Source organism: Ceratotherium simum, chromosome 10, assembly GCF_057802395.1.
Source record: "Ceratotherium simum simum isolate JZ-2026a chromosome 10, ASM5780239v1, whole genome shotgun sequence".
NCBI classification, from domain to species: Eukaryota; Metazoa; Chordata; class Mammalia; order Perissodactyla; family Rhinocerotidae; genus Ceratotherium; species Ceratotherium simum.
The window spans coordinates 15,461,733-15,488,899 of NC_141909.1; the positions used below are offsets into that span (position 1 = coordinate 15,461,733).

The 27,167-nt window shown below is 37.6% G+C and overlaps 1 protein-coding gene across 2 annotated transcripts in view; it reads left to right on the plus strand.

Annotated features, from left to right (window-relative positions):
* Nucleotides 1-335: 335 nt before the first annotated feature.
* Nucleotides 336-27,167, plus strand: part of UGGT2 (UDP-glucose glycoprotein glucosyltransferase 2) — a 189,658-nt gene continuing 162,826 nt past the window's right edge. For both annotated transcript variants that reach the window (XM_087435913.1, XM_004423119.3), the window contains exons 1-4: nt 336-565; nt 9,623-9,705; nt 17,368-17,498; nt 17,978-18,090. In XM_087435913.1, coding sequence (XP_087292039.1) covers nt 414-565; nt 9,623-9,705; nt 17,368-17,498; nt 17,978-18,090 — 479 coding nt within the window. In that variant the 5' untranslated portion in view covers nt 336-413. The remainder of the gene's footprint in view (nt 566-9,622; nt 9,706-17,367; nt 17,499-17,977; nt 18,091-27,167) is intronic.

The window sequence follows — 27,167 nt, forward strand, 5'->3', positions numbered from 1 at the left end:
GTTCCAGCCTTCGCTTCCAGATTTTGGCATCTCCAGCCTGCCTTAGCCGGCCGCAATCCCAGTTCGGTCTCGGGGAGCCCCCCCTCCCGCCCTATGCCCCACAACCTCTGTCTGAGAACGGGAGGTCCCGCTTGCCGACGCGTCCCAGCATCAGCCACTCCGCTCCGCATCCCGGCGCCGCGCGCACCTACGTGGCTCAGTGCTGGGATCGCGTCTGCCGGCGGGGGCGCCCAGGACGGCGCCAGAGCGGGACGCGCATGCGCCTGGCGCAAGCCAAGCCCCGTCCAGAGTAACGGACTCGAGCTCCCCCCACCGGAAGTGGGCGTCCGCGCGGCGGGAGGAGCTGGCTGTAGCGTGGCGGCTGCGGGCTGTGGGCGCCGGGTCCGAGGGGCTCGCGCTTCCCTCTCCGCGGGATGGCAAAGGCAGCCAATGTGGCGCGGCTGCTCTTGGGCTCCTCGACGCTGTGGCTCTTGCTGCTCGGCTTTGGGACGGCCTCCGCGTCCAAGGCGGTGACGGCCCACTTGGCCGCGAAGTGGCCCGAGACCCCGCTGCTGCTGGAGGCCAGGTGGGTGCGGGCCGGACCGTCTGGCGAGCCCAGCGCGGAGGGAAGGTCCGGCGGGGCCAGGGGCGCGCTGGGACCCTGAGGGCCCCTCGGACGCCGACTCTTCGCCGGCCCCGGGCGCGGGATCCTTGCACCGCTGCTCCAGGCGCCCTCGTGCTTGGCCCTCGAGCATCACCTCCGCTGCTACCCCGCGCGCAGCACTCAGCTTGCAGTTCTTTTCCCCCGCAGTTCCTCCTTTGCCTCATCCACGGTTTTTAAAATTGAGGGGCTTTTGTTTAATTCTTTTAGATTTTGTTAGCATTTACGAAAGAAAAGGAAGAATGGGAGGTGGAATGTGGCGTTTAATGCAAGCACTTCAATTGATGTAGGCAGTTCTTTTTAGGAAAATGGTACTTGAAGCAGCTAGTTTCGTAATGATAACATCATTGGGTCAGCTCCTAGGCTTCCTGTGGAGAAGACACTTTCCCGCACGTTATTATCTCTTGCCAAAACTCCTCCACTGGAGTTAGTTCATAACGTATCATTTACCGTGCAGAAACAAAACCTGTAGCTATTGAATTTTGCTCTATTTCAGTAGTTAAAATTTGAAAGCTCTTTCCTTTAGCCAACATGAAGTTTTCACGCCAGTTGCTTTTGTCCGTTCACGAAGCAACAGCTTATGGTCCTAAAAAGAGACTCTGTCACCCACATTACGTTTCATATATAATGTACTAAAAGTGTTTTTTTAATTGAGATATAATTGACATAACGTTGTATTCGTTTCAGGTGTTCAACATAATGACTAGATATTTGTATATATTGTGAAATGATCATCACAATAAGTCTCGTTAACAACCTTCGCCATATATAGTTAGAAAAATTTTCTTTTCTTGTGATGGGAACTTTTAAGATCTACTCTCTTAGCAACTTTAAGATACAGTCATCCCACCATATCCGTGGGAGATTGGTTCCAGGAACCCCTGCAGATACCAAAATCCACTGATGCTCAAGTCCCGTGTATAAAATGGTGTAGTACAATGAATATCATGATATTGTTAACCATAGTCACCGTGCTGGACATTATATCCCGATGACATTTATTTTATAATTGAAAGTTTGTACCTATTGACCACCTTCACTTATTTCACCCACTTGTCTGCCTGCCTCTGGCAACCATCAATTTGTTCTCTGTATATGAGCTTTTTTCTTTTTTTTTTTTTTTGAGATTCTAATATAAGCGAGATCATATGATATTTGTCTTTCTCTGTCTGACTTATTTCACTTAGTATAATGCCCTCATGGGCTATCCATGTTGTCACAAATGGCAGGATTTCCTTCTCCTTTTATGGCTGATTAATATTTCATTGTATATATATGCCACATTATCCATTCATCCATCAGTGGACACTTAGGTTGTTTCCATATTTTGGCTATTGTAAATAATGCTACAGTGAACATAGGAGTGCTCATATCTTTTCAAGTTAGTGTTTTCACATCCTTTGGATAAATACCCAGAAGTGGAATTGCTGGATCATATGGTGGTTCTTTTTAAAATTTTTTGAGGAACCTGCATACTGTTTTCTATAGTGGCTGCACCACTTTACATTCCCACCAACAGTGTACAGGGTTCCCTTTTCTCCACATCCTCGTGAACACTTGTTATTGCTTGTCTTTTTGCTAATAGCCATTCTAAACACGTGTGAGGTGGTATCTCATTGTAATTTTGATTTGCATTTCGCTGATGATTAATGATCTTGAGCACCTTTTCTTTTTCTTTTTTTTTGCTGAGGAAGATTCGCCCTGAGCTAACATCTGTTGCCAGTCTTCCTCTATTTTGTATGTGAGCCGCCATCACAGCATGGCCACTGATAGACAAGTGGTGTGGGTCTGGGTTTGGTTCCTGAGCATGGCTGCTGAAACAGAGCACTCTGAACTTAACCACTAGGCCACCAGGGGTGGCCCTTGAGCACCTTTTCATTTACCTGTTGACAATGTGTATGTCTTCTTTGGAAAAATGTCTATTCAGATCCTCTGCCCATTTTTTTAATTGGATCATTTTTTTTGCTATTGAGTTGTATATTTTGGATATTAACTCCTTGTCAGATATATGATTTGCAAGTATTTTCTCCCATTTAGATAGGTTGCCGTTTCATTTTGTTGATGATTTCTTTCACTGTGCAGAGTTTTTAGTTTGATGTAGTCCCACTTGTTTATTTTTACTTCTGTTGCCTTTGCTTTTCCTATCAAATCCAAAAAATCATCGCCAAGAATGATGTCTAGGAGCTTACTACCTATGTTTTCTTCTAGGAGTTTTATCGTTTTAGGTCTTAGTTTCAAGTCTTTAATCCATTTTAAGTTGTTTTTTGTGTATAGTGTAAGACGGTGGTCCAGTTTCATTCTTTTGCGTGTGAGTGTCCAGTTTTCCCAACACCATTTATTGAAGAGACTGTCCTTTCCCCCTTGTGTGTTTTTGGCTCCTTTGTCATAAATTAATTCACCATACATACGTGGGTTATTTCTGGACTCTCTATTCTCTTTCATTGATCTATGTGTCTGTTTTTATGCCAGTACCATACTGTTTTGATTATTATAGCTTTGTAATATACTTTGAAATCAGAGAATCTGATGTCTCTAGCTTTGTTTTTTCTCAAGGTTGCTTTGGCTAATTGAGGTTTTTTGTGGTTACAAACAAATTTAGGATTGTTTGTTCTATTTCTGTGAAAAATGGCATTGGAATTTTGATAGGGGTTGCGTTGAATCTGTGGATTGCTTTTGGGTTGTACTGACATTTTAACAAAGTTAATTCTTCCAATCTGTGAGCACAGAGTATCGTTCCATTTATTTCTGTCTTCAGTTTCTTTCATCAGTGTGTTATAGTTTTCAGTGTACAGGTCTTTCACCACCTTGGTTAAATTTATTCCTAGGTTTTTTTTTTTTTTCCTGATAGAATTGTTTTCTTAATTTCTCTTTCTGATAATTCTTATTAGTGTATAGAAACAAAACAAATTTTTGTTTATTGATTTTGTATCCTGCCACTTTACTGCATTTGTTAGTTGTAACCATTTTTTGGTGGCCTCTTTTAGGGTTTCTATATATTATTTTACATCATTTGCAAATAGTGATGGTTTTACTTCTTCCCTTCTGATTTGGATGCCATTTATTTCTTTTTCTTGCCTAATTGCTCTGGCTAGGACTTCAAGTACTAGGTTGAATAAAAGTAGTGAGAGTGGGCATCTTTGTCTTGTTTCTGATATTGGAGGAAGAGCTTTTAGCTCTTCACTGTTAGCTATGGTATTACCTATGGACTTGTCATATATAGCCTTTATTGTGTTGAGGTACATTCCCTCTATATCCACTTTGTTGAGAGTTTTTATCATAAATGGGTATTGAATTTTGTCAAATGTTTTTTCTGCATCTATTGATGATCATATGATTTTTATCCTTCATTTTGTTAGTGTTTCACATTGATTTGGAGATGTTGAACCATCCATGCATTCCTGTAATAAATCCCACTTGACTATGGTGTATGATCCTTTTAATGTGTTGTTGAATTTGGTTCGCTAATATTTTGTTGAGGATCGAGCGTCTATGTTCATCAGATATTGGCGTAATTATCTGGTGGTGTTCTTGTCTGGTTTTGGTATCAGGGTAATGCTGGCCTCATAAAATGAGTTTGGAAGTATTCCTTCCCCTTCTGTTTTTTGGAAGAGTTTGAGAAGAATTCGTATTCTTTAAATGTTTGGTAGAATTCACCAGTGAAGCCGTCTAGTCCTGGACTTTTGTTTGTTGAGAGGTTTTCCTTACTGATTCAATCTCCTTACTAGTAATTGATCTGTTCAGATTTTCTGTTTCTTTATGAGTCAATCCTGGTAGGTTGTATGTTTCTAGGAATTTATCCATTTCTTATAGGTTCTCCAATTTGTAGGTGTATAATTGTTCATAGTAGTCTCTTATGATCGTTTCTATTTCTTTCATATCAGATGTAATAAAACAGTTTTACTTGAATAAAAGATTCTAGCTTAAATATGTTCCTTTCCTCTATCTTTTCCCTAGTTTCTCCCAGAGCTTGCATGGATCTGATCCCGTACTCAGTTCCAAATCAGCCTAGCTTCTTGCAACACTAGACTGGTAGTTGCAGTGTTGTCCTGATTTCTACTTGCCTCAAGAGTCTTAGAGCTGGAACTCTGTAGAATGCTCCTTAAAGGTCCTTCACTATCTAGCTGCAGTCTGTTGTACCAATCTCATCGCTTGTAGTGGATTGAATGGCAGATCCCAAAAAGATATGTCCACATTCTAACCCCTGAACCTGTGAATGTTACTTTATTTGGAAAGTGGATCTTTGCAGATGTAAAGTTAAGGGTCTTTGTGTGTGTGTGTGTGTGTGTGTGTGTGTGTGTGTGTGTTTATTGTGGTAACATTGGTTTATAACATTGTATAAATTTCAGGTGTACATCATTATACTTCTGTTTCTGCATGGATTACATCATGTTCACCACCCAAATACTAATTACAATCCATCACCACACACATGTGCCTAATTATCCCTTTCACCCTCCTCCCTCCCCCCTTCCCCTCTGGTAACCATCAGTCCAGTCTCTGTCTCTATGTGTTTGTTTGTCGTTGTTATCTGCTACTTAATGAGTGAGATCATATGGTATTTGACCTTCTCCCTCTGACTTATTCCACTTTGCATAATACCCTCAGTGTCCATCCGTGTTGTCACAAATGGCTGGATTTCATCATTTCTTATGGCTGAGTAGTATTCCATTGTGTATATGTACCATATCATCTTTATCCATTTGTCCCTTGATGGGTACTTAGGTTGTTTCCAAGTCTTGGCTATTGTGAATATAAGTTAAGGGTCTTGACATAAGATATCATGAATTATCTGGATGGGTGCTAAATCCAGTGCCATTTTAAGAGACAGAGGAGAAGACCCAGACAAGAAGGAGAAGGCCATGTGAACAGAGGCAGAGATTGGATTGATGTAGCCACAAGCCAATGAACGAACACCAGAAGCCTCCAGAAGCTGGAAGAGGCAAAGAAAAATTCTCCCCTAGAGCCTTTGGAGGGAGCATTGCCCTACTAGTACCTTGATGTTGGGCTTCTGGCCTCCAAACTGTGAGACAGTAAGTTTCTGTTGTTTTAAGTCAACAAGTTTTTGGTAATTTGTTACAGCAGCCCTAGGAAACTAATACAGATTTGGTAACTTGAAGTGGGTGCTGCTGTAACAAATACCTAAAAATGTAGAAATAGCTGTTGAATGGGGCAGAAGGTGGAAGAGTTTTGAGAAATTTGGTAGAAGCAGCTTAGATTGTCTTGAGAAGACTGTTGGCAGAAATATAGACATTAAAGGTGATTCTGGTAAAGACTTAGAAGAAAGTGAGCCTGGTCGAAAAAGCTTCTGTCATCTTAGAGAATACTTAAATCATCATGAATAGAATGTTGGTAGAAATATGAACATTAAAGGCACTTCTGGCAAGGACTCAGAAGGAAATGAGGGATGTGTTATTGGAAATGAAGAAAGATGACTCTTGTTATATAGTGGCAGAAAACTGGCTGAGTTGGATTCTAAAGTTGTGTGGAAAACAGAACTTGCAAGCGATGAACTTAGATAGTTAGCCGAGGAGATTTCCAAGCAAAGTATTAAAGATGTCACCTGGTTTTTCCTTACTGCTTATAGTAAAATGCAAGAAGAAAGAGAGAAATTGAAGAAGGAACTGTTAAAGAAAAAGGAATCAGCATTTGATAATTTGGGAGGGTCTCAGCCTATTCAGATTGCAGAGGATGCTAAAAATTAGGAAACTCATTGTTGAGAATGCATGCTCTGGAAAGAAGGCCAGATGTTTTGCTGTGTAGGTTAGGTGTGTGGCTCATGGATCCACTCATCTATCTCAGCAGAAGCCAGGAACAGAGATGGGCTTATCTAGGAAGGATCTGTTGAGGATCCTTGTGTAATAGCATGACCCTGCTGAGATACACGAGAGACACACAAGGATTTTGATTATGTTGTATCAGGAGAAACACTGCCAGCTTGGCTCAGAAGGGACAGAGACAGGATGAAAAGAGAGAAGGCTGTCAGACTTCCACAATTGTATAGGCAGGAAATTGACAGATAGAACTACTTGGCTGCAAGCCTGTGCTACCCTGGGGCTGATTCGATGATGTAGTGGTTAAGTTCACCCGCTCCGCTTCTGCAGCCTGGGGTTCACAGGTTCGGATCCTGGGTGCGGACCTATGCACTGCTTATCAAGCCACGCTGTGGCAGGTGTCCCACATATAAAGTAGAGGAAGATGGGCACGGATGTTAGCCCAGGGCCAATCTTCCTCAGCCAAGGGAGGAGGATTGGCAACAGATGTTAGCTCAGGGCTAGTCTTCCTCACCAAAAAAAAAAAGTGCTACCCTTCAAGGAAAAGGAAGAATAACACTAAGGGCAGAGCCTTGGCAGGCAGCACAGAGGGTAGAGCAATAAGCCATAAGCCACAGAGAATTATGCTCAGGGCTTGAAACCTAATAGAATTTGTTCTGCTGGATTTGACACTTGCTTGGGACAGATGACTCCTTCATTCTTTCTAATTTCTCCCTTTTGAAATTGGGATGTCTGTCTTTGGAATTTGGAGGAATGCCTGTCTCACCAGTGCATTTTGGAAGCAGATTTGTTTTCTAGTTTCACAGCTCCACATACAGGGAAGAATTTTGCCCCAGGATGGATCATAGCCAGGGTCTCACTCGTACCTTGTTTAGATGATCTACATGATGAGATTTGAGACTTCTGATGATATTTACTTGAGCCTTTGGATTTAGAGATGATGTTATAGTGGGTTGAGATTACATTGGGGGATGTTGGGATGGGGTGAATGTATTTTGTATATGGGACAAACGTGGATTTTAGGGAGCCAGAGACTGGAATGTAGTGGCTTGAAAGGTGGCCTCTGCAAAAGACAAATCCACATTCTAACCTCTGGAACCTGTTGTGTTTACCTTGACAAAAAATAGAATCCAGATTTTTGGCCTCCAGAACTGTGAGAGAATAAATTTCTCTTGTTTTAAGCCACTAAGTTTGTGGTAACTTATTGTGATAGCCCTAGGAAAGTAATATAACACTCTACTACAATCTTTTCCTCATTGATACCTTATTTGTGGACATATTACTCTCTCTTTGCCTGATCCTTTCCCCTGATAAAACAAACATATTATGTTCTCATAACATTTGGTCAATACTTTTGTAATAATCTTTATTGTAAGCATTTGAGCATGGCCCTCTGATGGTTACTGTGTAGGAAACAAAGATGAATAAGGTATGTCCCTTACCTCAAGAAGTTTATAATTTAGTACTGTTTACTAGGGATGATTATAGGCTGATGAGCTTAAATTTTTACAACACATATACCCTAACTTATACATTTAAACTGCATTCATTCCACTGCTGTTGCTCTTGGTGAAAATATTGTTTGGAATTCCACTTATAATTACTGTCATGCTCTTTAGTACATATAAAAACACCCTCTATAGAAATAATTTTTTTTCTCTGTGGTAGAATTTTTTGGGGGAAACATTGTTATTTGGAACTAAATATTGTATAAGACAAGTGAACAAATTGGAAATGGCAGTTTTTTGGGGTTTTCCCTTTTTTAAACTGTGACCAAAGGTAATATCTTATCTTTTGGCAGGTGAGGCACTGATTTAGATGGTCTCTCAAAGATATTTCCTTCTCTAAGATTAATGATGAGTTACTGACAAATTGCCCTGAAAGTAATTCCAGAAGAGTTCCAAAAGTGCTTAGAGCAGTGGTATATTGAAGGAATAAATGTAAGTGAATACTTTCTTAAAGTGATCACTTAAGTATGAAGGATCATACTTAGATGTATGCATTCTGGCATGTGGAAGAAGTGTTTTACCTTTGGTTGCACAGTATACGAGCACGTCTATAGTTGTTTCGTCAAGTCACTTGGGTATTAAATGTTGCTCCCTGCTTTTCTTTAGGTTTTGTACCATCCCTGCCCTTTTCAGGTCACATCCTATTTAGTGTTTCCCTTTGCTTCCTCTGCTTTTAGCTTCTTTTCTTTTTCGTTGAGTTGGATGCCATTAATAGCAAGAGTTGTTGTCAAGTTACTTATTGCTTTAAATTCCTATGCTTGTCATCTTTATGTTGATGAATTAATCAGTTTTTCTCACCTCCTTTTCCCCCTTTGGTGACCATTTCAGACTCACAACGGTGTTACTCTGCATGTGTCTTGGATATCCTCAACACTTTCCATTTATATTATGCATTAGTTGAAGTTTACCAAGGCTAGAGAGAAAGATAAGGTGGGCGATAACAAAGAGTCTGTACCATCTATTTGGTGGCTGTTTTCTTTCTGGTTCAAATAGTTGAATCTACTTGTTTTAGATGTCTTGCACTTTGTTCTATACAGGGCTGAATAACCTTTCACTTATTTCATTGTTTCCAAAAGATTTTAAATGGCTTTGGCCATTTTTTCTTACCTGTACTCTGTGGAAAAATAGAAGTTTCTTTGGTCTTCAAGGCAAAAGACCTAATGTGATACACTGACTTCCTATTAATTTTTTTATTATTAAGGTAGTTTGTTTTAAATAATAGATTTTGTCCACAAATAAGTAGCTAAGTAAAAATAATAAGTGATATGACTTTTCGAAAGTGTTTATAGAATCAGTTTTTGTGAAAAACAGGCAGTCTGTTTTATTTTATTTTTTTTTCTTTTTGCCTTTAACACTCTCTTCATTGCCATTAAATTATACTTCTCAGTGGTATTTCACATGGAGAAACAAAATAAATTATCCATTTTTTAGTTGTAGCAAGTAATGAGGAAAATTCAGAAATAATTTCTCATGCAGTCTTTTCTGGTCATGATTATATGCTTGTAGTTGAAAATGATACCTCAGGTAAGAGTCATCAATTTGTTCTCTTTCTGTGTTATTATAAATGGAAATCAGTAACTTGACATTAGTTTTTAGAGCTTTTTGTTTTTACCATATGTTATAATTTGGTTCTAAAATACAGTTTATAGTATCTAAACCATTTTTCATTTCTATCTAGTAACTGATTACTTTTTTTTTAATAGTGAATTTATGGCAGAAGAAAGTAATGAAAAATTTTGGCAGTTTTTGGAAACTGTGAAAGAATTAGCAATTTATAAGCAAACAGGTAGGTGATATGTCTATTTTAACTTATAAGATTTGTATTTATGTGCATACATTGGGTATATTTATTGTTTTTAATGGTAAAGGTTAAATGTAAATGCTTAATTGGATTAGTAAATCCAAATACTAATTTGAAAGTTGTTTTAATGGAAACTATTCTGAGCATCCATTTCCAAAAATATAAGGCTTTGATACTTTATTATGAGGAAACTCATATAATTAGCAATGTTTGGATATTGCATTATAATCAAGAAGTAGAAATTGTTGAATTATGGTTTTCTTTTTACCTAGATTTCTTTGAAATAATATTAGTTCTGCATCTAGTAATACTGAATTTTTTTTTGCCAGACTGCTTTTACTCTTAAACTCTTAAAGAGATTTTTAATACTTACCCTCAACAAGTCAGGTAACCTGTGTGCTTTCATTTCACTATCTAGAAAATGGAGTTAGTCATTCCTACTTTTTTAATATATATGAGAATGTATATATATGTGTGTGTGTGTGTATATATATGTATATACACACATGCACATATAAATATCTTTAGAATGAACAAGTATTTATTAATGTGTTTCTCAGAGAAGGTCAGTAGATTAAAGATACTGAAATTAGGTTTTAGCGGCCGAGACCAAAAGGTCGATTATTAATTATTATAAAGAAAGATTAGTTATTTTCCTATCTCTACAGAGAATAGAATAAATTATATTAACATGGAATCCCTCAAGAGGGAATTCTTTAGCCTTTTAGACATAGAGAAAACTTCTTTACTGTGGTGATTAAAGAGTTTATGATTTTATCCCTGAGTGTAAATGTATGATAAACAACAGTTTTGAATGTTTTAAGTGTTCTTTTACTGGAATCTGTTTGGCTCAAGTGTCCTTGAAGTTCAGCAATTTTATGATTTCATGAGATAGGTTTAAAAAAATAAAGAGAACAAACATGCCTTTAATGATATTTTAAACCGAAATATTTCCAAAAACAGGTAAATTTTGCTCTGTCAAAAAAATTGTACTGAAAAGCTTATTTAACAATCATTATTTGAGTCACAAGAAATACTATGCACTGCTTTAGATCCTGGGAATACAAAGATGAATAAATGTGATCTGTGTTCTCTGGACTTTGTAGTATGATGGACACAGCAAGACAGCTAAGTGTACTGTTAGGTGATAAGAGCTTTAATAGGGATATGCATAACACGGGAGCACATAAAAAAGGCACCTAGTCAGTATTTCAGAGAGAGCAGGGCAGCCTTTCCAGTGGTGAATGCTGGAGTTGAGTTTGGATGATAGGATTTAGCCAGCTGGTAGGGAAGGGAGAAGAGCAGAAGAGACAGGAAGGAAATGTGCAGAGGACCTTTGGCCACTTAGAAATCTATTTTCAAATCAATGGGAAATTGTTGTTTGTTGCCTTTATATTTGTCCTGGTGATTTTAGTTTTGGTATTTGAGGTAAGAATAGGCTAGATTAATATGTCAGGTTTTCATGATAGTTAAAAAATCCAACACCAGATTTCCTGGTTCACACCTAAAATCCTGAGTATATCTAGCCCAAATCTGTTGTTCTCAGTACATGCTTTATGGCCTTATTCAGTGCCACTTTCCATTGGAAAAACAATGTTGGAAATTACTCTTGTAAATTTTGAACTCTTATTAAATATATCAGCGTATTTTTTACCTAATGAAATGGCATACCTGGACAAGCTGGTGGCAGATCATTAATAAGTTGGAATTTAAGCTCAGGAATACCTAAGCTCTACTTTAAGCATATACTGTAGGAGGTATGTGTATTTCAGGGTTGAACCTAAAAGAAATTGTGTTAAATAAGAATTACTAACAATGAAAATATAATTCTATTGAACTTAGAGTGGTGAGAGTCAGATGCATATGCTGGGTCATTGCTGACCTTGTTAGGTGTAGGAAAGAATGGTGTATAGGAATTAAATATGTTAACAACTATCAGATTTTACTGAATTTGTTTTCAAGACATTATCCTAGAGGAAACGTTTTATATCCTCAGTTACTGGTAATTTTTTAGGTTATCGAATTTCCATGAGACCCTCTAAACACTCTTTACTGAGGAGTAATTCCGGTGATCTACTTGCCTAAAAAAGTTGTAAATATTGAACATTTAATTTTTTTAATTCAGTTACTAGTTTCATGCCATTTAGTGATAACACTTTATGTGCCAGCAAAGTAAGACCTTTTAAACATTGAATTCCCTGTTTCTTAACCATTTTATGTGGTTCTGCCACAGAGTTATGTATTTATTGATGCCTCAAGATTCAAATGGCATCATATTAGCTAACCTGTCTAGTTTTGTATGGTGAGTTGGAAATGTCAGCCAAGATTTTTCTGACTCCCAAGTCCCTATTTATTTTTACTTCTCCACATGCTCAGCATTTAAGAATCTCGTTCTCAGGTCCTTGAGGATATTAATGGTTTCTACACAAGTCAAGTTGCTTGTATATTTCAATGGAAAGATTGTCAGAAAATGTTATGACATTGCTAACTCAAAGTGGGTTTGGGATAGGAAGATGATTGCAGTTTGGATGTGTCACATTTGAAATGCTTGTGGAATATCCAAGTAAAGATAGCCAATAAGCTGATATATGAGTAAGAGATTTAGGGGGAAAAAAAAGAATCTAGGCTAAAGAGTAGGATTTGGGAGTTATCAACTCAAGAAGGTAATTGAAGTTATAGGGAGAAGGTATAGAATGAGAAGAAAATAGGTCCCAAGGGCAGAACCCTAAAGAACACCAATGTTTAAACTATAACCGGGGGAAGACACAGAATAGAGACCTAAGGAGTGCTGTAGAGGTAGGTGTGAAAACCTGGAAAGTGTGATGTCATGAAAGCCAGGAAAATATTAAGTGGTAAGTGACAGATGTTATCAAATACTATAGACAGATGAAGTAATATGAATATTAAGCTTTTAACAACAGAAAAATTATTGGTGGCTTTGGTGAGAGCGATTTCACTGGTATGGAAATCAAAACTACAGTAGGTTGAGCCATGACTAGAAGTTGAGGAAGTCGATATAAGTATTGTTAAGTCTTTCAGAATTGACTGTGAAGCACATAAGATGAATCAGTAGCTGACTGAAGGCTACTGCTGCTTTTTTCTCCATTTTTGAAGATGAGAGTGATTTATATATCTTAAATTCCAGTAGGCAAAAATAGAGTAAAAGGTGAGGTTGAAGATAAAGGAAGGATATTGAAAGGGTAAAATTATCATCAGCAGGTTAGTTGGTGAGCATGAAGTTAGTTGTTTTAAAACATCAGTCCAATGCATCCATCTCATGATTGAGACAATCATGTAACTAAGCCTTAGTTACAGATGTTTCCTTTCTATAAACCCTTGAATCCTGCATCCGTCACTATATTAGAGACAACCTTAACAGTGACCTTGACAAAATTTGATGTCTGTTGTCACACACTACTCTCATTTGTTTATGTTGACTCTCTTCTCTGTTTTCATGGATAACCAGTCCCCTTTTGACTGAGGTAGTCTTATTTTAGATATGTTATTACACTAATTTTGGCTATTTTCTTGTTGGCCCTATAGCTATTATGTTTTTTTAAAGATAACATCTCTTCTCTGATCTGTTTTGTGAATTGCTTTTACTGTTGAAGGTGAATCTTATTTGCATTACTTTTTGATTCTTGTGGGGAAACTCACCATAACTTCCTGAGAAGTCACCTATAGGTTGTTAAAGAAGTAAGAGTGAATATGCACACCTACTCTCATATGATGACTCTTTAAAGTTACTGGACTAGAAAAGTATTACTGCCTAGAATGAAGAGACCTATTCAATTCTTAAATATTAATTCGAAAAATGTATTGAATACCTATTTTGTGTGTCAAGAATGGAAAGGTACCATTGAAAGGCTAGAAAAGATTCCTGCCTTCACAGTTTATAGCTTAATGGAAAGGACAGCATTAAGCAAGTAATTATACAAATATTTTTAATTACAGTTTTGAGCCTTGATCTAGAGATGGTATAGAGTCTCATCAGAGTGTATAGCAGGATCTTAGGAGGTCAGGGAAAACTCTTTCTAAAACAAATGACATTTAAGCTGAGATTTGCTGAATAGAAGTTGGCTTAACATGCACCCCCTACCCTCCTGCAGTTCATCCCAAAGCAATAATGTGTGAAGGCCCTAAGTTGTTAGCCTCCTCTTTCTTTAGATAGTCTCTGTTGGTTCCCTATAAGCAGTATTGAAATGACTAGTGATCCTTTCTTCCCCTCACCACCATCTGATTTAGTTCACAAATATTCTTTCTTTTTTTTTTTTTGGTGAAGAAGATTGCCCTTGAGCTAACATCTGTTGCCAGTCTTCCTCTTTTTTTTTGTTTGAGGAAGATTGTCCCTAAGCTAACATCTGTGTCAGTCTTCCTCTATTTTGTATGTGGGATGCCGCCAGAGTGTGGCTTGATGAGCAGTGTGTAGGTCTGTGCCTGGGATCCAAACTGGCAAACCCCAGGCTGCCACAGCAGGGCGTGCAAACTCAAGCACTGCGCCACCAGGCTGGCCCCTACAAGTATTCTTAGTCTTTATCTTTGTATGCATAAGTATGCATAATCCTCTACCACTTGCTTTGTTGGCTTCAATGATATTCTTTTATTCCCAGCTGATATTGATGAGGAATTGCTGAGCTTGTTTTACTTTCCACCTAATTTCCCTGTTGTAGCATTTTTGTTAGTGGTATATTTTCCGTATCACCAGAGCATACAACATTTACAGTCTTTTGTAAATCTTAACTCCTTAATTTAGTCTTATTTCTACAGTTAAGTATAGTCAGAGCTCACCATCAAACTTTATGCTGCAGTTTCTTCAATTATTTCTTGGTTATATAAAGTTTGCTCTCTCGTTGACACCTCATGAATAACTCCTAGGAATAAGGGCCTTGAGTTCTTCACATACATAACTATTTATGTGTGAATGTTAAACTTCAGATTTTTAACTTTAGGGTCCCATAGTTTTACTAGAAAATGTTGCAGGGCTGACCATTCTGAGTCTTTATTCTTAGATGTGTAGATTCATTACTCCTTTTAATTCTGGAGAGTTTTCTTGGGTTATAGTTTTCTTTGTTCATTCGGTTCTAGTCCCTTGATTTTCCACTTTAGGGTTACAATTATATATATTGTAGATCTCCTTTGCCTGACTTCTGTATCTGTCATTTCTCTCAAGTCTTTTTTTTCATCTTCTCCTCTTCTTTTTATTTCTGTTTCATTTTCTTCACATTTTCCCTGCATATTCTCTGTTTCTTTTACTCTGTTTTCCATGCTGTCTTTTTATTCTTGTGTTATTTCTAATTTAGTCTGTATTTTCTAGGTTTTTTGGTTCTTTCCTCAGTTCTTTCAGAAATATTTTCATATCCCCCTGTTCCCTGTTTTTTGGTCATCTCATGTCTGACCTTTTTATCAAGAGCTGTAAAGTCGCTGAGATTTTTATGCTACTTGCAAGCTAAAAACTTAGCTTCTCACGGTTTCAAAGATCAGATACACATATGACATGTGACATGAGACTTCTGGATCAGAGCTGGAAGACTTTATAGCTGACCAGGGGAATCTCTTGAGTGGCCCGTAGCTCTCTTATCAGCCCGGACCCACTACAATAACTCTGAGTCTTTCTACTGTCATCTTTGAAAGGATGTAAGGTTGACATGATAGACTGTAGGGGTGATTGAATCATAAGGTGGTTGTAGTTCTGCATTATGTGCTTCATCCTCTCATCTGCCAAGCAAACCAAAGTTCTAATGATTTGCTGGCCTTCTGACCATGGTGGTCACAAATTTCCTTCCTTTCTCCCTCGGCTTAGGTGTGCATCTCTGTACCTGTTGTCTCAAGACAAACCTTACTGTAACCCAAGACAGGTCTTTGTACTTGGCACAGTGGAGTGGACTTGAAGCTGACAGAACAATTGATGAGGAAGTCCATTTGCGTGGAGGAGAGTTAACAACTAAGACATCATTTGGGCAAATGCTTGTGAATCTACTGCCCAGTTCTTAGCCTGTAACCTCCCCCTTGTTTTCTTTTCATTAACAGGCTATAAAGTGGAGGAGCATTTATTGACTGATTGACCATAGAATTTTGTCATAATGTCCGCTATCAATTTACAAGGACTTCCCTCAAATCCTGTTAATTGGCCTGTGGGGCTGGGCCTTTTCTCCTCCAAAAATCCATGTATCGGTTATCATTCCATCTTTGTTGTCAAATCTGTCAAGTACTGTGAAGGATCTGAGATTTTACCCTACTTGCATGCTAGCAGATTAGTTTCATGAATGCTGCGGAAGACATGAGACCCCTGGATCAGAGACAAAAGACTTTTACTCAAAGCAGAAGCAATAACCATGATGTCCACATATTTGTGCTGGTTCCCTGAGCCCTGGTTCACATAGGACAACATAGACTGCCACATGACACCTGCACCATGAATGGGTTGCAGTAAGTAGAGGAACCAAGGGAGAGCCCAGTGCCTTTTAAACAAGTAGTAAACATTATAGCAATCAACAAACAATCCAGTCTCCCTTGCCTCCCCCAAGTGTCTCCTTCCAGTCAACATCCTTTTTCTTCCTCCTAGAAGGAGAATCTCTGGTCTTACGTGCCACTTTTGTCTTTCCTTTTCACATCAGGGAACTCGGATCTATGGGTAACTGTTCTGGATCTACCCCAAATCTGTTCTTTTGTGTGAAAAGTTTCCATCAGTTGGTAGCCAGTGCCAAGGACTAAGGAGAGAAGAAATGACCAGGGAATGTCCAGGGACCAACCTATGGATATCTGTACCAGCTAAACTCTAGAGCTGCTCTGTTGTTACCTTACCACCTCTAGCTGGCAGTGGAATGGTACTGCATTTTTCTTACACAGTGGCAACCATGCAGACAATGATTATACTCAGAGCAGTGTAGAGAAAAGAAAGGGACAAAAAAAGATCATTCTCTCCCTGCTTGTCTCCATTAGAGCCACCAGGCCCTCTTCAGCTCTTAGGCTGGCATTCTCTTCTGCCCTCTCCCATCCAAATGAACTCTGTCCCCCAAGGAGTGTCCAAGAGTTTTTAAATTAAATTGTCAGATTCATCCTTCTCTTTTGTGTCTATGTAATCTTTGGAGATGGGTTTAAAGGAGGGAACCAGCAGTTCAGGTTAGTTTGTTCCAGACAAGAAGACATTTCTCTTGTTCTTTAAGGTCTGGTTCAAATTCTGTCTCGTAAAGTATTCTGGACACATTAATTACGCTTGGCCATGTGTACCAATTCTCAGTAGAATTTATTCATACATGTAATTCAAAATGTATTAGCTGTCATATTGTTCTTTAATTTTTTTGTGCTATACTTAGTCTCCTCTTAAGTTGTAGGTAGGCCCTGTATCTTTTCTGTGTATTATAACTTCACAACCTTGGAGTGAATTGGTCTGATATGCTGGCATCTTCCAAATAGATTTTAATGGCAAGATAATTTTCACCTGGTCTTGTATTGATTGCTTGGACTTCACTGGAAGATATAAATGAAATTAATATAACAGAGATCTTGATTTTCCATTTTTCTCTAACACTATCCATAACCAAACTTAAGATATGATTATATGATGTTAAGTTAGCTTTACAGTGAGAGATGTGCCATTGTGTTGAGTATGAAATAATAACATTCTTTTCTTTTGAATTCTTTTTATAGAATCAGATTATTCTTATTACAACTTAATCCTGAAGAAAGCTGGACAATTCTTAGACGATTTACATATCAATCTCTTAAAATTTGCTTTCTCTATAAGGGCATACTCTCCAGCTATTCAGATGTTTCAACAGGTATGTAAAATTACCCAAACTATATTTGACAAAGAAGCATGCTAGTAATGTACATAAATCTATCTTAATGTGAATGTCTTTGGTTCAAAAGGATCTAAAAACTTATAATACCTGGTTCCATAGCCTATCGTTGATTATATTGTCGTTGTTATCATTGGTTATAATATAATTGAATATATTATGTTATTTTTTATTTGGGATAAGGAAATTATGAGGAAAAATCACTATTGAAATGCACTATAATTAAAATTTTAATTGAATGGAACTTTTTCAACAACTTTGAAGCATGTGTTTCCTACTATAAAGTTGATTTTGTTAAAATATTTGATTCTGCCTGCATATAGATATTTTTTTACTTTAATTAGGGCAATAACTTAATAGTAGTTGCTGAGTTATTTTAATCAAAGTAATGTGTGAGTTTTTTGAATCATATTGTAATTATCAACTACTTTAGCTAAATATAATCTTTGAAATTTTAGATTGCAGCTGATGAGCCACCACCAGATGGCTGTGATGCATTTGTGGTTATCCATAAGAAGCACACTTGTAAAATTAATGAGATTAAAAAGCTGCTGAAGAAGGCTACTTCAAGGTACATTAATGGTAGCCTGTAGTGAAAGAAGTGGTTTATAAAACTAGATGGTGGTTGAAATAGCAGAAATTTCTTATAATACAAAATTTTAATATTTGAAGACATTGTGTATTAAAGAATGTGCTCTGTGTTGAAAAACTGAATATATCTGAGCTGGTAGTCTAAGTCCTTTCCTAAAATATGTAAGTGCTTTCAATATTTGTCCTGATTAGCCTTTGATTTTAGAATATAAATTATATCAAAATACTATAAAAAAATATGAGATACATGTTTTATATAAACAAAAATTGGTTTTTCAAATAAACACACAAAACTGTAGATTTATTTGGACTATATCTCTTTAAATATAAATTGTGTACCTTGGGAATAAGAAATTAATAATAAAAACAATAATATGGATTTGCTTTTTTTTTTGTGAGGAAGATCGGCCCTGAGTTAACATCTGCCAATCCTCCTCTTTTTGCTGAGGAAGACTGGCCCTGAGCTAACATCCGTGCCTGTCTTCCTCCACTTTATATGGGACGCCGCCACAGCATGGCTCGCCAAGCGGTGCGTCTGTGCATGCCTGGGATCTGAACCAGTGAACCCCAGGCCGCCTCAGCGGAACATGCGCACTTAACCACTTGCGCCACCGGGCCAGCCCCTGGATTTGCTTTTTTATAATGTATTACTCAACATTTTTTTTTTTTTTTTTTTTTTTACTTCTTCCAGGTATTTAATACAAATGAATACAGGATGTAGGAAGGAAATTATTAATTTATTAGTTACTTTTACAGAGTAATACCTACCAGTGTATGTTTTACTGCCTAATTGTTTATTCTTTAAAAAGTATTCATTGTTTCTCTAATTTTGAAAGAGCACTTTATATATTAAACAGTAATATATATTTAGTAATTCATACTAATACTTCTCTTATTTGTTGGAAACCTTTTCTAATATTTTCTTATTTCATACTAACTTTAATATACAGAAAGCTTTTATTTTTATGTAGCCATATTTTTCTTTTATGTATGTTTTATACTTACACAGTTTTTCCCAAATCTGAGTGAGAGATTTCACTAAACTTTTCCAGGAGCTTTCTCAAAGTTTTTCCTCTTACCCTAAACTTTTAATCCATCTGTAAATTGTTTTCATCAGAAGGTAGGGATCCAGTCAGATCTTTGCTGATCAGGTGGCTAGTCAGTTATTATATTCATTATATTTATGTTACGGTCTATGTTATAGCTATTTGTTCTGTACCGTTATCTGTTTCTTGTAGCAGGGCCATGCTGTTTTAGTATTTATTGCTTTATAGTATGTTCTAGTATCTCACAGGATAATTTCCTCTTCACTGCTGCTTTTTTCCCCCCAAAATTTCTTCGCTTTTTGTTCTTGTTGATGCTTTCAAACTAACATTAGAGTTCTTTTTCTCCTGCCAACTTGCCTCTCTAAAGAGCCTGGGTAGGGTTTTAATTAGAATTATATTAAATCTATTGGTTAATTTAAGAATTTAAATCTTTATTATATTCAATCTCTCAATAGATAACATGGTGCCTTCTGTTCATACTTTCTTTTAAAACTTTAAAGTTTTATAATTTTCTATGTTTTTAAAATCAGAAATAATTGTTTTATCAATTTTTTTTTTTTACCTATTGAGATAAATACAAAGTTTTTCTTATTGCACATATTATATATTATGGTGATATATTTTGAAATAGACCTTCTTTGCATTTCTAGGGAAAACTATTTGTTAATGATGTGGGATTATCTTAATTTCTGTTCAATTAAGATTGCTTATGTTTTTATTAAAATTCATGTTTCTATTTTTAATAAGTGAGATTAGATTTTATTTAAATTAATGTTTTTCCACTATTATTATGCCATTTTTATTTGCCAAATTATTTTGCCATTTTTTTCCATCAGAGTCATTCTAGCTTCATATAGTGAATTAGGCAACCATGTTATTCTGTAAGAGTTAATATAGCATAGAAATTATCTATTCCTTTATAGCATTAATAGACTAACTATGAAATTGTCAACCCTAGTGTGTTTTTTTTCCTTTCCTAGTGTGTTTTTACAGGTAATTGTGGTAACTTTTAAAATTTATTATATTGTTATTGATTTCTGGCGTCTGACTTTATAATTTTCTTATAGAAACTAATATTAAATTAAAATCAAGTTAAATATTAAATCTAAAATTAAATTAAGATTTACCAAAAAAACCCATTAACATCAAGCTTTTGGGATGGGCAACTTGGCATGGACCCTGTGAGTCCTTGCATGTTCTTGCTTGGTCTGACCAGTAAAAAATGCAAGACCCTGACCGCTCTTTACCTGAGCAATTTCTTAGGGTTGTATTTGCAGCGAGCAACCTTGAGGAATGAGGTAACGTTTCTCTTTGGAAAGAATAGCAGGCTTGTTTACTGCTTGCTACAAAACAGTGGTTTCCCAAGTACAGTGTTCCTCAGCTGCAGCATACACCTGCTGTTTGTGGAGTATCCACTTAGGTCCATATTTTGTTACCCTCTGTGGAAGTTGAGGGGGGCAGGCATAATGCTCATGCTGCTTGTATGCCATGAGCGGTAAAGTCCTTTGTCTTTGAGACCAAGAGTCTCATGTCTTCTGCCAGAATCCATGAAATGAAAAAAGGCTAACTTATTACTTTGTAAGTAGGGCAAAATCAAACCTTAGACCTCTTACAGTTCTTGACAGTTTTAGAAACAAAGGTGGGACATTGACAGACACATGACTTTCTGGAAGAAGAAGGACAGGGGTCCCGTGTGTTGGAGAGACAGAAGCTCAACATTTAAATTTCTTTCCTACTGCTCCCCTCTCTGCCTGCCATTCTGCACTCCCTGTGCTCCTTGCTAGGTGATAGCAGTCTTCTGATAACTGTTACTGTAGCCCTGACACATGCCTACACAATTCAGTGTGCTTTTATTGTTTTGGCTCCCGCATCTGAATGTGTAACTGGTATTGATATTGTACATGGTATACGGTGAATGCTGTGAGTGCTCTTCAAGTCTAGAGGGAGACATTCTCATTCAGGGACTACCACATGACTTGTACTGTCTACTCCCAAGTGGTCCAGCAGAAACAACATAGAATCCCAGGAAGAGAAAGGGAAAATCATACCTTTAAGTTACAGACTTCATGACTGCTGAACACCCAAGGAGGCAGTTTCCAAGTACGACAGCACCACCTGCCAGACTCAGCCATCCAGTACACCCCTTTTTAAAAAGAGCTGCTCTTAGGGGTTACTAAGCGCTTGTTGAAACCGGACGCCTGACTCAGGGAAGACTTGTGACTCGAACATCTGATGTTTACATTCTGGCATTGGTCTACTAGGATTCAATGACTAACGAGATGGGAGGGACCCAGCAAGTCTCTCTGGTCAAATGGAAATGGTATATTCAAGAGCTAAGTTGCTTCAACCTAGCACAATCTTAGGTTTACAAGAAAAAGTGGCAACTACCCCTTTGGGACAAACCGTATGGTCCATTCCACTACCTGAAGTAAAGTTTCTGGCTCAATGGGGCCTCAGTTCCCAGTGCTTTCCCTTAATGCCTGGGCCAGGTTACTGATATGTTCACCGAAGTTGAAAGCTGGTGGTGTCTTTGGGCCTCTGCTGCTGTTCATCCAAGCTCCGGCTACGTAAGACCAAAAGCAGATGTGGTCACTCCATTCAAGGCAGAATTCAAGGCAGTCCTCATATCCCTGACCAATCTCTGACCTCTTGATGAAGCTTCCTACATTTATACTGACTCTTAGGCTATTGCCGATGGCCTACCTCTCTGATCCGCCACTTGGAAGACTACCAGCTGGCAGACTAAAGTACCACTCTTTGGGACTGTACACTGTAAGAATAAAATGCAGCTGCCAATATGACAGTCTGGGTTACTTCTGTAGATGCACACAGTCCAGGCCCATTCTCTGATGGGTCTGAATGGAGTCAAGCTGCTTATCAAGACTGCAGCATCCAGATTGCTGCCATTGCTACCTGGAGCCACCATTGCATAGGAAAGAAAACACATTTACCATTAAAACTGGGAGCACAATAAAGGACTATTTGTTTCTGATGTAAAATCTACCACAGTATACCCGACTTGTAACTTCTGCCCAGAAATGGTTTATTTGTCTTGTGGTAAAGGAGTCCACATTGCACTGGACCCCCACCCACTCCTGGCAAACTGACTATGTCAGACCTTGGATCCTGTTCTCAGTGCTCCCATTGGTGCCTCATCACTATTGATACTTTTTCAGGTTATGCTTTTGCTATTTAAGTCTAATCAGCTAACTCTAGCCATAGCACGTGAACTTGAAACTAAACTGTTATATTTCTGGCTTTCCAGATCATCTACAGTCTGACAGTTACACACATTATTTCACAGAGGGCAGCAACATTAGGTCAACAGTCAAAGTATTCAGTGGACATTCCACGTTCTGTACCATCCACAGGAATCTGGTTTTGTGAGCACACTGGAATGGCCTCTTCAAAAATTAATTAAAAAAGACTGAGTTAATGATCTAAAGACCTTAGTAGGGCAGTTTGATCTCTGAATGTGACCATCCTCAGAAAGGTTTCATCTCTTAGCTACCTCCTGTGAAATGATAAGATGAAAGAGGTAGGAGATTACATAGACCTATTCAGGATTCTGCCCTGATCATTGCTGGGCATGGCGCATCCTTCCTTCCCCCAACAGCAACCTGAGATCAGCCTGGTTGGTTCAGGCTCCATATGCTAGCCCAGCCAGAAAGGGCTTAAGGGATTCAAACTTTGATTTTGGTCCAGCTCCCTGGATTGTTTTGTTGGAAAGACGTGGTCCTAGATCGTGAAGATAACCACTTGGTTGAGTTCACTGCTTACTAAGTCGTCCTACACTGGCCCATACAGGCCAAGGTGGGGACATAATAGGTCTTTGTAAACTTTGTAAAAATGCCCTTCTCACTTGGACCTGACTCTTCCAGATGAAAGAAAGGTCTGGGTGTAAATAGAGGATGATTAGCAAATAGGTGAAATTGTAGGTATTGGGATGGGACACATCAATTTCAGGGCTATTGAGGGAGAACCTCAACCCTAACACCTTACCTTAGGCCCTGGAGGGTGCAGGAAGGGGAAAAATTAATTTTATCTTTGATCCTAGATCCAGCACAGCAGCCAAAACAATCATATGGTCTGCCTGAGTCAACCAGCAGCTGTGGCTGGCAATCTGATCTGCTGCTAGGTTTGTCATCTCCTCTATGTGCTATGTGAACATGGCCAGTCCTGCTCCATCACTTGTGCCCGACTCACATCAGTAGCAGCTCCTGAGCATAGATTTCCCCTCCCCTAAATTCGTGTATAAACGTGTGGATTGGCACAACCTTGTTTTAATCTTAATGATACAAATTCATATACTTCTGTTCCCTGAGCAGTCTTAGGTAATGCCGTGTATGGTGATTGAGGCTGCAACTACTAGGTGCAAGTTTAACAATTTTGGAACTGGAGTGATGTGTGCCACTTTCAGATTATGTTTGTATTTGGGGCAAGTGGGCACAGGCTGTTTCCACTGGAGATGGAGGTTGCTTTTTTGGCCTATTTATTGCCCCCAGTAAATGTTTGCAATGACAGCAAAGATCAGCAGGTTGCTATAAACTCTCTTGTGCAGGTTGTACTACATCTTATCTGTCTGAGATAGGACATACTTATCCCCTTGGGACTTATTCACAGTTGGCTGAATCTGGGACCCAGTGGGTATGGTTGAGATTCATACTGCAGTTGGGTCTCATTCTGCTGCTTGGAGTCCTGTTGATAGTAGCCTTAATTAAGTGCTGTATGAGACAAATTGAACACATCTAGTCTCATCCTCTGTTGGTCATCAGAAAGGCTGATGAGTAGCATAGTCATAAAAATTTGAGTTTGGTCAAGAATTTGTCAAGCCAAAGGGTGGATTGTTGAGAGGCACTCTGCCATAGCCCCTGAATGTCTTTCTGGGTATGTCAAGACTGCAAGGCCTTGACTGCTCTTTACCCAGGCCGTTTCTCAGGGTTGTTTGCAGCAAGTGACTTTGAGGGATGAGTTAATGTCTCCCTCTGGGACAAAGAGCAGGTTGCTTACTGCTTATTATAAAATGATGGGTTCCCCAAGCTCAGTGTTCCTTAGCTGTGATGCATAGCCTCTGCGTGAGTAGCATTCTTTTGGGTCCATTTTCATTTCTGTGGAATATGGGGGCCATGGGGATCTGATGCAAACATGCTAATGCTCATGTTGCTTTTGTGCCATGAGTAGTAAAGTTCTCTGATTCTGACCTAGGAGTCTCATGTCTTCTGCCAGAATCCATGAAACAGTAAAAGGCAAACTTAATAGCTTGTAAGTAAAGTGAAATCAATTCCCTAGCTTGACAGAAGCTATATATAGCATTAGGTTAATACATTTTTTTCTTTCGGTTTTTCTGAGGTTCTTATGAACCTCAGCCATATAATTCTTGGTTTATGACACACTATCAACATTGGTCCATGGTGGTCCATTAAGTAATTTATGTATTTAATATTATTAAATTATTTAATGAAATAATTTATGTATTTACATATGTATTTACAGTAGCATGAGTGTTTTAATTTTTTCCTCTCTGTAGACATCTTTCTCATTCCTAAATTTTCTTCAGTTTTCCTTTTTTTTTTTCCAGATTAGATTTTTATGTGTGTTTTTTTAAAGAAATACTGATAGATTTATATTCTACCTGTTTTGTTGTTGTTCTAATCTAGTACTTTTTGCATTCATATTATTTGCTTCTTTTTGCTTTGGTTAAGCTAAACACTTGGTTTATTGTCCTTTTCCTCTTTTCAATCATAACACATTTAGGGCATCAAAGTTGCCTTTCTTTATTATGTGGTATTCTTATTCTCATTTTCCCATTTTCCTTAAAAAAAAAACACCTCCTTAATAGTAGTTTTATTTCCTTGTTCGGGGCATGGGGAGAAAGTTATACTCCCTTAGGATGGTAATGATTGTTGTTACTTTCTCCCAAATATATAAATCACATTTTAGTATAATATGTGTCAAGTTTTGGGGCAGATCCAGACCGTGGATCTTCAAACCATGAAATAGCAAGTAGGGAAGAGTTGAAGAAATATTCTGCCTTTTTTTTTTTTTTGGTGAGAAAGAGTAGCCCTGAGCTAACATCTGTGCCCATCTTCCTCTATTTTGTATGTGGGTCACCACCACAGCATGGCTTGATGAGTGGTGTAGGTCTGCACCCAGAATCTGAACCCACGAACCTGGGCCACCAAAGCGGAGCATGCCAAACTTAACCACTACACCACTGGGCTGGCCCTTGCCTTTCTTTTTGACTAGTACATTGTTGTGTTTCAAGTGGTAAGGTATTATGTTTTAATTAGTAAGGCTGACCATCAGTTATGATTCTAAGTTAGACTGTGTAGATTTTATAGTTAGTGGGTTTTGCTCCCAAATTATGGTATAAGGTTGCTGTTAGTTTTCAACTTCGTTAAGAGTTTTTGTCTTTTTCTGTGTCTTTGAAAATATTACTGGAGATTCTGAGAAATGTAGTCTTAGGGACTGCTTTTGAAATGCACTTCAAATCAGCATGACTCTCTTCTTTGTAACTGTAAACTTTTTGTCCAAAATGGAAAGCTGTATTTTTAAAGTAAGAAAAAAAAATTATATGTGGTCATTATAAAAGAATTGCAGTACTTCAGAAAAATGCAAAGTAGAAAGGGAAAATGATCCATAATGCTGTTAACAGTTTGGTATGTTCTTTTCTTTTTTAATGCATGTATTCACATGCAAATATATTCTTTTTTTTTTTTACCCAACATGGGATTGTGCTATAAAGGGTATCTTAGAACCTTCCTCCACTAAATTATACATCCTTATATGCCTTACATATAAATAAATATATATATAGGTATGCTTTGTCATTATGAAGCAGGACCCATATGTATTGTTTGTTGTATTTCCACCTGACACATAGTAGATGCTCAAAAATATTTATCGAATAATACTATAATCAAATGAACAAGTACATTTAATTACCCCACCCCTTGTGATGGATATAAGGTATTTTACATTTTTCTTCTATTATAAACACTGTCTATTTGAATGTCCTTGTACATATATCTTTATACAGTAATCTTGACGTTGTCTTAGATAAATTTCTACAACTAGAATCACTGGGTAAATAAGTATGCATTTTAAATTGGTACACACTTAAGAATTCTTCTTCAGAAAGCTGGTTATGTTTTACACTCCATTTCTAACATTTTCACCAATGCTAATTTGTATTATCTCCCTTTATAATCTTAGTCAATTCAATAAGTAAAAATTTCTGTTTTTAAGTGTAATCTATACAATTGTTAAAGACTGTGTCTTTTACCCAGTAATTCTCTATAGGTGTAGGGTAGTTTTTTTTTTTACCTCTGCTATATCCAAGGAGTTCCTGAATTAATCATAGAAGCAAACTTTGAAAGGTAGTGTGTATGGGTGTAGGAAGGTGCCCTCTGTTACAGACTCATAAACAAATGGTAGATGAGCCCTTACCTTTGTCTCTGGAAAAGATTCCATTTCTAATAATTTTCTCTTTTATATTCAACCTCAAGGTTTATCTACTAGCATTGTTTCTAATGCAACCTTTTCAATAACCAACAGTAGTCAAGTATTTGGAAACATTATCTTTTAGACTAATATTAAAATTTAAGATACCCTATATAAATTACTAAATGTACTGCTACAGTACTGATTTGATAAAAATCATTTTTTAAATGATAATCTATTTGATTTAGTGCCATTTGAGTTCCAAGATATCAGTTAAAATTAATGAGAATGGTTTTAATAATTTCATCTAGTTTAAGATTCTTTTTTACTTCTCTTTTTAAATGTGAAGTATGATTTTAGTGTTATATTCTTTTGCTTTTATTAACAGGATCCTATAAAGAATGGCAACTACTTCGGTGTCTCTTGTTTTGTACATGCATGTCTCTTAATCTGTTGCAGAAGAGATTAATAGTGAGGTCAGATCTTATTTTGGGCTGATAAAATTCTATTTGTTTTATGTTTCAAATATCCAAATATTGACAGTAATATTTTAAAAATCAATTCTTGT